The following is a 13,381-nucleotide window of genomic DNA, read 5'->3' as shown; positions in this document are numbered from 1 at the left end:
TTTGTTTGTTTTTTGTTGTTTTTTTTTTGTTGGTTTTTTTATTGCATTTTAGGTTTTAGGGTACATGTGAAGAACATGCAAGATTGTTGCATAGGTACACACATGGCAGTGTGATTTGCTGCCTTCCTCCCCATCACCTATATCTGGCATTTCTCCCCATGCTATCTCTCCCCAACTCCCTACCCCCCGCTGTCCCTCTCCTATTTCCCCCCAACAGACCCCAGTGTGTCATGCTTCCCTCCATGTGTCCATGTGTTCTCATTGTTCAACACCCGCCTATGAGTGAGAACATGTGGTGTTTGATTTTCTGTTCTTGTGTCAGTTTGCTGAGAACGATGGTTTCCAGGGTCATCCATGTCCCTACAAAAGACACAAACTCATCGTTTTTTATGGCTGCATAGTATTCCATGGTGTATATGTGCCACATTTTCCCTGTTTGGTCTATCATCCATGGGCATTTAGGTTGGTTCCAGGTCTTTGCTATTTTAAACAGTGCTGCAGTGAACATTCGTGTGCATGTGTCCTTACAGTAGAACGATTTATAATCCTTTGGATATATACCCAGTAATGGGATTGCTGGATCAAATGGAATTTCTGTTTCTAGGTCCTTGAGGAATCTCCACACTGTCTTCCACAATGGTTGAACTAGTTTACACTCCCACCAACAGTGTAAAAGTGTTCCTATTTCTACACATCCTCTCCAGCATCTGTTGTCTCCTGATTTTTTAATGATCGCCATTCTAACTGGCGTGAGATGGTATCTCAATGTAGTTTTGATTTGCATTTCTCTAATGACCCTTAATGATGAGCATTTTTTCATATATTTGTTGGCCTCATGTATGTCTTCTTTTGTAAAGTGTCTGTTCATATCCTTCACCCACTTTTGAATGGGCTTGTTTGTTTTTTTCTTGTAAATCTGTTTTAGTTCTTTGTAGATTCTGGATATCAGCCCTTTGTCAGATGGGTAGATTGCAAAAATTTTTTCCCATTCTGTTGGTTGCCGATTCACTCTAATGACTGTTTCTTTTGCTGTGCAGAAGCTGTGGAGTTTGATTAGGTCCCATTTGTCTATTTTGGCTTTTGTTGCCAATGCTTTTGTTGTTTTGGTCATGAAGTCCTTGCCTACACCTATGTCCAGAATGGTTTTGCCTAGGTTTTCTTCTAGGGTTTTTAAGGTGTTAGGTCTTATGTTTAAGTCTTTAATCCATCTGGAGTTAATTTTAGTGTAAGGTGTCAGGACGGGGTCCAGTTTCTGCTTTCTGCACATGGCTAGCCACTTTTCCCAAAACCATTTATTAAACAGGGACTCCTTTCCCCATTGCTTGTTTTTGTCAGGTTTGTTCAAAGATCAGATGGTTGTAGATGTGTGGTGTTGCCTCCGAGGCCTCTGTCCTGTTCCATTGGTCTATATCTCTGTTTTGGTACCAGTACCACACTGTTTTGATTACTATAGCCTTGTAGTATAGTTTGAAGTCTGGTAGTGTGATGCTTCCTGCTTTGTTCTTTTTGCTTAGAATTGACTTGGCTATGCGGACTCTCTTTTGGTTCCATATGAAGTTTAAGGTGGTTTTTTCCAGTTCTGTGAAGAAGGTCATTGGTATCTTGATGGCGATAGTGTTGAATCTGTAATTTACTTTGGGCAGTATGGCCATTTTCATGATACTGATTTTTCCTAACCATAAACATGGAATGTTTCTCCGTCTATTTGTGTCCTCTCTTATTTCGTTGAGCAGTGGTTTGTAGTTCTCCTTAAAGAGGTCCTTTACCTTCCTTGTTAGTTGTATTCCTAGGTATTTTATTCTCTTTGTAGCAATTGTGAATGACAGTTCATTCTTGATTTGGCTCTCTTTAAGTCTGTTATTGGTGTATAGGAATGCTTGTGATTTTTGCACATTGATTTTGTATCCTGAGACTTTGATGAAGTTGCTTATCAGTTTCAGGAGATTTTAGACTGAGACGATGGGGTCTTGTAAATATACAGTCATGTTGTCTGCAAATAGAGACAATTTGACTTCCTCCTTTCCTATTTTAATACCCTTTATTTCTTTTTCTTGCCTGATTGCTCTGGCTTACTATAATGTTTTTTATATTAGCTCATCAAGTATTGGATAATTAAAGAGAAGATAAATTTTGAAGAGGCAAGGGAATGAAATACCTGCTAAGTTCCAAAAAGTCTTGCTGTGTTGCCTGAGCTCTAGAGAGAGGGCGTTTTGGAAACAAGAGAACCTTTGTGGAAACAAGACAAGCAAATGCCCAAAGAATTTTCATTTAAGCTGGTAGCATACACATTCTCTCTCCTCCAAGCTGATAGTTTCCTTCAAAATACAACTTAGGTGTGACTCCTAGAATTCTTTCCTGACCTTACAGTTCTGGGTATCCTCTTTTTACTGCTGTTCATGTATTGATGAGCCCTCCCTATCTTTTGAATCTGGTAGTTTACAGGTCTTTGGTCATATGACTGACCTTTGGCTGGAAGAGTAAATTAAATTCAACCAACGTTTAATAAACTGTGAATGATTGCAGGGAGACCTTAACACTTGACAAAGTTGGTACTTAAATGCCTTGCTTGTTTACATGTTGGACACCTCAGCTAGACTGAAAGCTTTTGAGAGTGCATAGTCTATGTTATTTATTTTTGTATCCCTGTTCTTTGGTAGATAATAATTTTTCTTATTATTTGTTTGCTTAATAAATTAATGCAGTTAAAATAACATTGACATATGATTAGGAAATTTATACGCACACAAGTCTTAATTTTCAATGTGTTGTATGTTATAGTCAGTCTGTAAAGTAGTTAGGAATTCAGGTCTACGGTTAATGGATGACCTTTAAAAAGAGGCATGGAAACCAGATGCTGGCTGAAAAATTAAATTCGACAAGTATTTATTGGTTTGTGAATATACCGAAAAACGAATTTTAAAATTTCCCTGAAAATTAAAAACCTTCAGGGGAATTTTCAGTAATAGAGAGTCAGAATGTGGTAAATGCTATAACAAAAATATCATCAAAGAACTGAGGGTAGTGTATACTACCTCAGTGAGGGAGCTTTAGGGAGATTTAGGAAGACTTCCCTGGGGAGGTGGAATTTGACTTGAACCTTGAAGATAAGGTGTAGACTTTTGATTTCTAGAGAAGAGAATCTGTGATCACAGGAGAACAGTCAACACTGTTACTTTGGCTGCAACAATATTTCTTTTTAGTTGTCACAGCTTGAGAACTAAAGAAGAGAGTGTGTTCCTTGGCCTGGAATCACGCATCTGTGTATAGCTTGTATAGTTCCTAGTCAGATAAATGTAAATAATGGTCACTTAAAGTTAGTATGTTACTAGTTTTCATTCCAAGTGTCAGTTAATAAGTTTTATAGGTTTAACAACTATTTATTAATAAACATTATTTGAGTGCCTAATTTGTATAAGACACTTTTAGAAACTATCAATACAGAGATTAATAGGGCGAACTTTCTGCCCTTAAGCACTTTAGAGTCTAGTAACTTCTATTTGTAATTGATCAGAATAATAAAGCAACATTTCTCTGGTTGACTTGACTCCCATTATCCCTTTGACTGCCAGTACTAACCCTTTCTTTCTAAAACCTGTGAGGCGGGGAGAGACATGCCTGGCCCTCCTCCACATCTCTGTTTCCTGAGAGATCAGTGTTGTAAGAGCATGTGGAAAGTGGGGTCATCTTCAGCTTCCTCCTCTTCCTAGGGACAATCACTCTGTCATTTTCTTATGCCCACTTGCTCTCTCCAAACAGAAATTAGACATGGGAATTAGAAAGACACGAGAATTGGTACTGGGGAGAAAGGGCCTCCTATCCACTGGAATTAGGAGGAAGAACATTTGGAGTTCTTTCCTCTCTCTAAACTTTTCATTTCTTCTCAAAAGAAAAAAAAGTCTATTCTTTCTCCTACTCTCCCTTCAGTTAATCCTTGTTGATGTTGGCAACTTTGGGAATAAATGGCAATTTTCAAGGACATGGATCTCACCCCATGATACTACGGATATTAACAAATTAATTTTTATGCATAATATTATATGAAGTTGTTCTATTTTAAATTCAATTAATGTAGATTTTTAACAATTGTATTTGGTGATTCATGGCATATTATTGGAGGGATTACCACCCAGTTTTGACTATTAGAGAATCAATTTATAGCCATGGCCTTGGACCTTACAATTAAGTTTCTGAGCTGCCAGTCACATAAGGTGGAGGAATACCCTGCTGGATGTAGTGAGGATGCAAAAAGTGAGTATTTTATGCCTGGTTCTGTTGGACAGAGAATCTGAGCTGTAAATATTTCTCCTCAAAGGAGTGGGTGATTGAGAGTTAACTAGAGCTATTTCCTGCTTGAGATAGAGTCACAATATATGTACTATTTATATTTGTGTCTTGAGCAGCAAAACAAAAGCAAGAGGTTGGCCTGCAGAGGAACTGGAAGAAAGGCAATAGATCTAAAGCTGATCTTTGTTTTAAATAGGCTGGATATTCTACACCCGTGACTCATTCTTTGTGGAAGAATATGCTGTTTGGCCTTTTCAGGGGAACTACAGTGCATCCTATGATTTGGCATCTCAATGAGGGCTTATTCATTAGTTGAACAAAGGCTTTTTTTAGAAATGAGGATTATATTGTTAGTAATTTTAGAGGGAAAATGTCATTGTCCATTTTTATAGTTAATGTAGTGACCAAGGAAAACAGCCTCTTTTAGAAGTTCTGAAAGTATATGGAAAAAATTATATGCTTGACTCTTTCTATTGGGAGAGTTTTGTGCTGACAGAAATTGAAGTTTATGTAAGTACTGTTTTGTTGCTTTGGAAATATTTTTTTACCCTAAGTTTCAGGCTTTCAAAAGGAATTTATATTTTAAATTTATGATTCATAAAATTCAATTTATGAAGTAATAAAACACTAATTCTTTTAAAATTCCAATGTTTTAAGTAACTGTACTAAATAAACATGTTTTATTATTTTTTTGTTCCCCTATACATTAATAACCAATGGTAAGTGAGTTTTAGTGTTTTGAGTTTTTAAAAAGATTTTAAAGGTCATAGAACAATTGTAATTCCCCCCCCCCAAGACCCCCATTGATATTAAGATCATCTTGCATAGTTTCAGCTTGTATGGTCAGTTTTATGACTGGCACATACTGCTGTGGCAAAGCGAGGACTGCCTGGTGTTAACTAGGTGAACAAAATTGAGAATAGACTCTGGAAATTCAGTTGCTATTTGTCATTGAGGAACCGCTTGAGGTTACAGATCATGACTTTTGAATGAGACTGGTCATAGTTACTAGATTTTCTTTAGCCCCATTCAGCTTCAGTAGGAGCTTATCATTTCCATAGCTACACTTCTGAAGTAAGACACCACTGCATTCACCATCAATTCTCTTCAAAGGCATTGACATGGAGGACAAGGGATTTGATGGTGAATGCAGTGGTGTAATTATAGTAATAATTGACTGTGGGATTTAAACTGAATAAGGAAGAGAAAGAATATCTGGTGATAGGCAATAAAGTGGTAGCGTTGGTGGACTGAAGGGTTTTACTGATGTTAAAGGGTTGTTGGACCCTAGAGGGAATGTGCTGAAAAGATAAGTGGTGGAAAGAAAATAGAATACTAGAAGCTGAGATTATAAAGTGCTTTCAGTTATCAATAATGACAAGTTCAGAAGTATAACTATGGAAATGAGAAGCTGAGGTAGGAAAAGATCATTGGAGAAAAGCGCTGAGTATATTGGAAGGATCATCATCATAATGATGAGGTGGTGTCAGAAAGACTGACAGTAAGTCAGGATCTAAAAATAAGGAAATAAGGGCAGTAGTGACTTGAATGACAGCAATAAGTTGGGGTAGTCTGTGATATATAGTCTCATGACAGTAAAAACTGAGCTACTATCAGAATAGTCTTAGTGGTCCTAAGGGAGAAAGTGGTAGATAGTTGTGTTTTGTAAAATGAGAGGTATCTTCCCAAGAGTTGGAGGAGTTCTGGAGTTCTCCTTGATTTTTGCTTGAGTCCTCTACCCCGGTCAGATGATGGACCAGAAACATACTCTCTTGATGACAGCCAAATTCAGTGTATTGTTGATAGGGTTAGAATAATGAGTGATTATTGATTGTCCTGTTTTAGAATTCACAAATCATCCATATGACAAAAAGCTAAAGACCAGTAATTTTTATTGAGGGGGATCTTAGGAACCTGCTAGGTTTTAAAATTAAAATAACTGCATAGGCCGGGCGAGGTGGTGCACGCTTGTAATCCCAGCACTTTGGGAGGCCAAGGTGGGCGGATCATGAGGTCAGTAGATCGAAACCATCCTGCCAGCATGGTAGAACCCAGTCTCTACTAAAAATATAAAAATTAGCTGGGTGTGGTGGGTGCATGTCTATAATCCCAGCTACTTGGGAGGCTGAGGCAGAAGAACTGCTTGAACCTGGGAGGTGGAGGTCGCAGTGAGCCGAGATTGTGCCACTGCACTCTAGCCTGGTGACAGAGAGACTCCATCTCAAAAAAAAAAAAAGGACTAGCGTAATTCCTTTTCCATAGGTACTCAGTAAGCATTTATGGTTTTCATTAATTAAGACAGTTAAATTTTCATTTATAAGATAATTCTCATAATTGGTTATATGTAAATATATGACAGTAACGATATTTGTTCTTTGTATTTTAGACTATCCCCATAAATATGGTCCTCAGGGGGGCTGTGCAGATCATTCAGTATTTGAAAGGATGAGAAAATACCAGATGACTGGTGTAGAGGAAGTAACACAGGTAAGGATTTTAACACTAGCTGGCATTTAGGAAATGGAAATGAACTTGAGCATGTGTATCTACATTTAAAAATGTATGTTCTAGAATTTCTGAAAGATTTATACCGCTATGGGAGTGTTTTTTAATGCTCAAAGAGGCCAGGTAACTTGCCAATAATAAAGAGGTTGCACTGAGGTTTGAATACAAATGTATGTGACCCCAAAAAAAAAACTACTAAAATATACTGTCTTTTACATGTTTTGTTATAACAGAAAACAAATGTTTTATATAAGTGTAAATATTTATATTAGTATTAAAGTGACCACTTGCCCTGGTTTGCCAAGGTATTCTTCATTTTTAACACTGAAAGTTGTGTGTCCATAGATAATCTGGTTGGTCATGTTAATAAAAGTCTCAGGGCTTTTCATATTTTAATTCTTCTTTTTAGTTTCCTCCTTTTTCTTTAGTCATGGGTGACAAATTATAGTTATTCAAAACATAAGTTCAAAATGAGAAAACATTTCTTTTATAATAAAACATTTATATTTTGGGAATCCTTTTTAAAAATAGTATGGTAGAGTAATGTTTCTTGAGCCATGAATATTTGTATTCGCCTCTATTTCTTGATCTGTAAAATGGCATAAACAATTCTGTTTCAGGTGAGTGTTTCTAGTATTGAGTGAGATTTTATTCTTACCTGTATTGAACACATACATACTGATCTTCTGCCATGTGTCAGAGACTGTGGAAAGTTCTGGGAATATGTGGAGATTAAGATGAAGGCTTATTCTCAAAAGTTTATGGTTTAATTGGAGCTACAGAGAAACAATTTAGGGTAGTAGGAGAGAGAAGAGGATTAAGAATAGGATGATATTCTACACACAAGAGGAATAGCTAACCTAGCCTCGGAAGTATTCGAAGGCAGTAATCAGAAACCTTAAGAATAAGTAGGAGTTAGGTTAGCCACGAGAATATGAAAACATTATTCCAAGCAGGAGAAACAGTATATATAAAGGCCAGGGAGACAGAAAGATCAGTAAAGAATTTTTAACCTGGGGGGTAGAGTTTAAGACTGGAGTTTAGGAGACTAATGAGAAGTTGTAGCTATTCAGTTGAGAAGTGATAGTGGCTTGTACTAATGTATTGCCAATGTGGATAGACGGGTTGAGATTACAGACTGTTAGATATGATAGAATTTAGCAGGGTGGCTTGATAAAATATTAATATACAAAAGTAGGTTGCATTTATTTATGCCATGAGTAGACTACCAGAAATATAGTGAAAGAGTGGATATTATTAATAATAATATCAGAGTATATTATGTATTACAGAATAAATGTAACAAAGAATTATAAGACCTATATAAGGAAAATCAAAACGTTATTAAAAATATTAAGGAAGATTGATTTTAAATAAATGGAGAGATATATCATATTAATGGGAAATAATATTATAAAAATGTCAGTTCTCCCTGTATTGATTTGTAGATTCAATACTAGTTCAATACAAATTGCAATAGGTTTATTTACAACACTAATCAATGGGTCTAAAATGTTATATGGAAAAGTAAGGACTGAGAAGAATTAGAGCCCATTTAAAGATGGTGAACAGGAAAGAGGGTTTTACCCTAGGAAGTACTAAGACTTACTATAATAATTGAGATTATGATAGCACAAGGATGGACACATTGACTAGTGGAGTAAAAATGAGTGCTTAGAAAAAGACCCATGCATGTATGAAACTTTTTTGTGTGGTAGAAATGCAGTCTCAAATTAGTAAGGAAAAGTTGGGACCATTAAATAAGTGGATCCAGAAAAAATGTTTATCTACTTGAAAAAAGATGAAGTTGGATTACCATCTTATACCCTATTTACAACAAAAAAGTCCAGATAGATTGAAGTATTAAATGTCTAAAATGAAAACTTTGAAACTTGAAGATTTCTCTTTCAAGCTGTGATAGAGTAACTCATATCTAACATCAATAAAGTAAGGAAAAGTCGGGACCATTAGATAAATGGATCCAGAAAACATGTTTATCTATTTGAAAAAAGATGAAGTTGGATCCCATATTTACAACAAAAAAGTCCAGTGGATCGAAGTATTAAATGTCTAAAGTGAAAACTTTGAAACTTGAAGATTTTCCTTTAAAGCTGTGATAGAGTAACTCATATCTAACTAGGCTTTCTACAATAAACAACTGGAAAACTGAAAAAAAAATGTGAAACAGTTATTTTCACATTTTCAGCAATGTTGTTAAGTTGAAGAGTTAGAAGTCAGAGTTCAGGAAGACTGAGACCTCCGGACTTAGGGCACAATACCTGAGAGGAGAGAACTGTGTTGAGAAAAAGCTCCAGATATCTCCACAGGTGTTGCCTTCCTTGAGACTTAGCTGAATACTAAGCTGTGCCTGCACAGGATGAAATTCTATGAGAAAACTGTGAGACAAAGAAAAACTACTGGGACTCTATGAAGTGAACAACTATCAAAATACCTGGGCCAGGTGGTGGTTCATGCGTGTAGTCCTAGGATTTTAGAAGGCTGAGGCAGGAGAATCACTTGAGGCCAGGAGTACGAGACCAGCCTGGGCATCCTAGCCAGATCTCATCTCCATAAATTTTTTTTTCTTTCAATTAGCTTTGGTGGTGAGCACCTGTGGTCTCAGCTACTCTGGAGGCTGAGACAGGAGAACCACTTGAGCCCAGGAGGTTGAGGCTGCTGCAATCCATGATTGTGTCATGGCACCCCAGCCTGGGCAGCAGAGCGAGACTCTGTCTCTAAAAAAATTACACATAGTAGAGATCCCAAGCCATGGTAGCAGGGCTAACCTAGCCCTAGGGTAGAAGCTACTCCAGACCTGCCCTTCCTAAGCAGAAAAGCCTCAAAAATCTGAAAAACTGCTTTTCAAATAAATTAGCTGTCTGTCAGAGAAAAGCTCAATAATATTTGATAAAGGAGGACGCTAAGTTCAGATACTCAACAATATAACATTCACAGTGTTAAACATTCAAAGAACATTACTAGATGACAGAAAGCTGAAAAATGTGATTCATAATAAGGAGAAAAGCCACTTAAATAGAAAAACAACCAGTAATTATAGGCGTTAACAGGCAAGGACTTTAAGACAACTATTATTACTATGTTCAGAGAATTAAAGAAAGACGTGTACACAAAAAGGAGAGAATAGAAATTCTAATAAAGAACAATATGGAACTTCTAGGCTGAAAAATGTATTACCTGAAGTAAAAAATTTAGTGGATAGGCTTAAAAGAAAATTAATTACTACAGAAGTCAACATGAATATACTTGAATAAAGGAAAATAAAACAATAGTATCCGTATCTAAGCACAGAGAGAAACTAATTGATGTCCAAGGGGAAGAGATACAGAAAAAAATATTTTAAAATTAATGCTTCCAAATTTTTCAGATATGAAGAAAAATTTCAACTTATGGTTTAAACACAAAGAAAACCATACCAGGGTATATTATAATTAAATTATTGGAAACACCTGAAAATCAGAGAAAACTATAAAAGCAGCCAAAGAAAAGGAGGTACATTTGCATACAGGGGAACAAAGATTAGTATAACTGGTGAGTTCTCATCACACAGTCAAACTGGAAGACATAGAATAACATCTTCAAAGTGTTGAAAGAAAACCTGCCAGACTAGAATTCTGTATTCTGTGAAAATAATCTTCAAAAACAAGTGCAAATTAAAGATCTTTTTAAAATAAAAATTGAGAGAATTTGTCTGTAGGAAACCTACACTGTAAGAAACATTAAAGGAAGTTCTTCAGGTAGCAAAAGATACCATATGGAAACACAGGTATACACAGAGGAGTTAAGAACATTAAATAGTAACTATATAGATAAATGTTAAGCAGTTTTTTTCTCATTTAAAAAAATCTTCAAGAGATTATTACCTAAGTCAAAATAATAAGGTGTAAAGGCTTTTGTAGTATACAGAGAATCAAAATTGATAACAGTAGCACAAAGGACAAGAGAAAGAACAGAAGTATATTGTGTTTCTTAAATAATTTGTGAAGTGGTGTAATTTTGACAGGTAAGCTGTGCTGTGATAAAGATAGATATTGTAAACCTTAGAGCTGGAGTCAGCAAACTACAGCCTGTGGGCCAACTGTTTGCTTTTTTATTAGCACCACACTCTAACCAACTGAGCTAACCGGCCAGTCGATCAACTGTTTGCTTTTTAAGTAAAGTTTTATTCGAAAACAGCCACACCGATTCACTGATACATTGTCTATGGCTACTTTTACATTATAGTGGCAGAACTGAGTAGTCGTGATAGAGACCATGTTGTCCAAAAGTCTAAATATTTACTATAAGGCCTTTTAAGAAAATGTTTGCAGGAATGTCCTCTGCCCTGGAACAACCATTGAAAAAAGAAAAGTAAACAATTTAACAGGTTAATAAAATAAATCAAATGTAATTAAAAACAGTTAATTCAAGAGAAATAGAGAAAAAGGAACAAAAAACAGATGGGACAAATAGAAAATAAATAGCAAGATGATAAGTTTAAATGTAACCATACTGATGACTGCATTAAATATAAATGGACTGCTGAGGCATGAAGATTGCTTAAGGCTGAGAGTTCAAGACTAACCTATTCAACATAGTGAGACCCAGTCTCTGTTTTTTTTAATTAAAAAAATATAAATGGACTAAACACATTAATTAAGAAACACATTAATTATTAATATGTACAAAGAATTAAAGACATGAACACAAAAAGGAGAGAATAGAAATTCTAATAAAGAACCAAATGGAACTTTTAGGCTAAAAAATGTATTATCTGAAGTAAATGTTTAGTGGATAGGCTTAAAGATTTAGAGTGATTACAAAAAAAAAAAGTCAGAACAAATTAGTCTAAAAGAAATGCAATTTAAAAGTAAAGACACAGTTTAACATTTAAAGAACTAGGTGAGATGGTTCACTCCTATAGTCCCAGCTAGTCAGGATGCTGAGGTAGGAGGATTGCTTGAACCAAGAAGGTTGAGGCTGCAGTGAGCTGTGATTGATTACGCCGCTATACTCCAGCCCAGGCCACAGAGTGAGACCCTGTTTCAAAAAAAAAAAGTTTATTGTTTTGCATTTGGGTCATAAAATGATGGAAAAGAAATTGGTTTTAGTTAATTATGCTATGAATTAATTTATGGATCCATATTCTTAGAGTTTATCCTTAAGGACAGTCTTGAAGTCCTTAGGAAAACAAGAGGAAGCTTCATAACACATCTTATGAGGCCAGTGTTACTTTGATAGTCATACCAAACAGAGACATTAAAGGAAAACTAAACTACAGGCTAATATTCCTCATGAAAGTAAAAGTAAAATTTCTTAAAATGTTAGCACATGAAATCCAGCAACATAAAAGTCACACATTATGCTCAAATGAAGTTTATACCAGAAATGCAGAATTGATTAATAGTATAACATCTGTGTAATCCACCACATAAGCATAATAAAGGATGAAACCCTTCTGATTATCTCAGTAGACTAGTAAAAAAGTAGTGCCAAATTTCAACACCTAACATTTGGCAAACTAAAAATAGAAGGAAAATTTCTTAGGCTAGTAAGAGCTTTTGTAAAAAACCTATAGCTGACACCATGCTTAAAAGTGAGAGACTAAGTCCTTTTCCTTTGAACCAGGAATAAAAACTTTTTTTTTTTTTTGAGACAGAGTCTCACTCTGTCGCCCAGTTTAGAGTGCAGTGGCGCGATCTCGCCTCACTGCAACCTCCACCACCTTGGTTCAAGCAATTCTCCTGCCTCAGCCTCCTGAGTAGCTGGGATTACAGGTGTGCACCACCATGCGTGACTAACGTTTGTATTTTTAGTGTATTTTTGTGTTGGTTAGGCTGGTCTCAAACTTTTGACCTCATGATCCACCAACTCAGCCTCCCAAAGTGCTTGGATTACAGACGTGAGCCGCTGCGCCTGGCCAAGGAATAAAAACTTTTACTCAGCATTATACTCAAAGTCTTAGTCACCATAATAAGGCAAGAAAAAGAAATGAAAGACATACAGATTATAGAGGAAGTGGTTAAAGGTAATACAAGAGTAAACCTAGAAAAAGTTCCTAGAATCAACAAGCATACTTATCAAGGACATAGACTTAAAGTTGGTATAATCAATTGTATTCTTTATACTGGCAATGAATATTTAGAAAATGAAAAAAAAATAGCATCAAAATATAAAATACATAGAATAAATTTAACAAAATATGTGAAAGATATGTACATGAAAAACTGGAAAACATTGCCAAGAAAAATTAAAGACCTAAATAAATTGAGAAATGTACTTCATTTGTGGTTGGAATGCTCAATGTTAATATGTCAGTTCTCCCCAAATTGTTCTGCAGGTTCAGTGCAGTCACTATCAAGAATTCCAGTGGACATTTATTTAGTAATTGACAAACTGATTCTAAAAGTTATACTGAAAAGGAAAAGATCTAGAATAGACGAAACAATTTTCAAAAAAGAACATGGCTGGAAGATTTAATAGTATTTGATTTTTAAGCCTTAGTATAAAGTTACAGTAATCAAGATAGTGTCATTTTGGCCTGGGCGTGATGGCTCACACCTATAAACCTAACACTTTGGGAGGTTGAGGTGGG

At 35.7% G+C, this 13,381-nt stretch overlaps 1 protein-coding gene across 2 annotated transcripts in view; it reads left to right on the top strand.

Moving 5' to 3' along the window:
• The window catches only part of ADAM10 (ADAM metallopeptidase domain 10), a 153,433-nt gene that overhangs the window by 84,030 nt on the left and 56,022 nt on the right, over positions 1 to 13,381 (top strand). For both annotated transcript variants that reach the window (XM_012443127.3, XM_012443128.3), the window contains exon 5: positions 6,671 to 6,771. In XM_012443127.3, the coding sequence (XP_012298550.1) occupies positions 6,671 to 6,771 (101 nt within the window). The remainder of the gene's footprint in view (positions 1 to 6,670; positions 6,772 to 13,381) is intronic.

Source organism: Aotus nancymaae, unplaced genomic scaffold, assembly GCF_030222135.1.
Source record: "Aotus nancymaae isolate 86718 unplaced genomic scaffold, 86718_ANA_hifiasm-v0.15.2.pri h1tg000041l, whole genome shotgun sequence".
Lineage (NCBI taxonomy): Eukaryota > Metazoa > Chordata > Mammalia > Primates > Aotidae > Aotus > Aotus nancymaae.
This window is presented reverse-complemented; position numbering and strand designations above follow the sequence as displayed.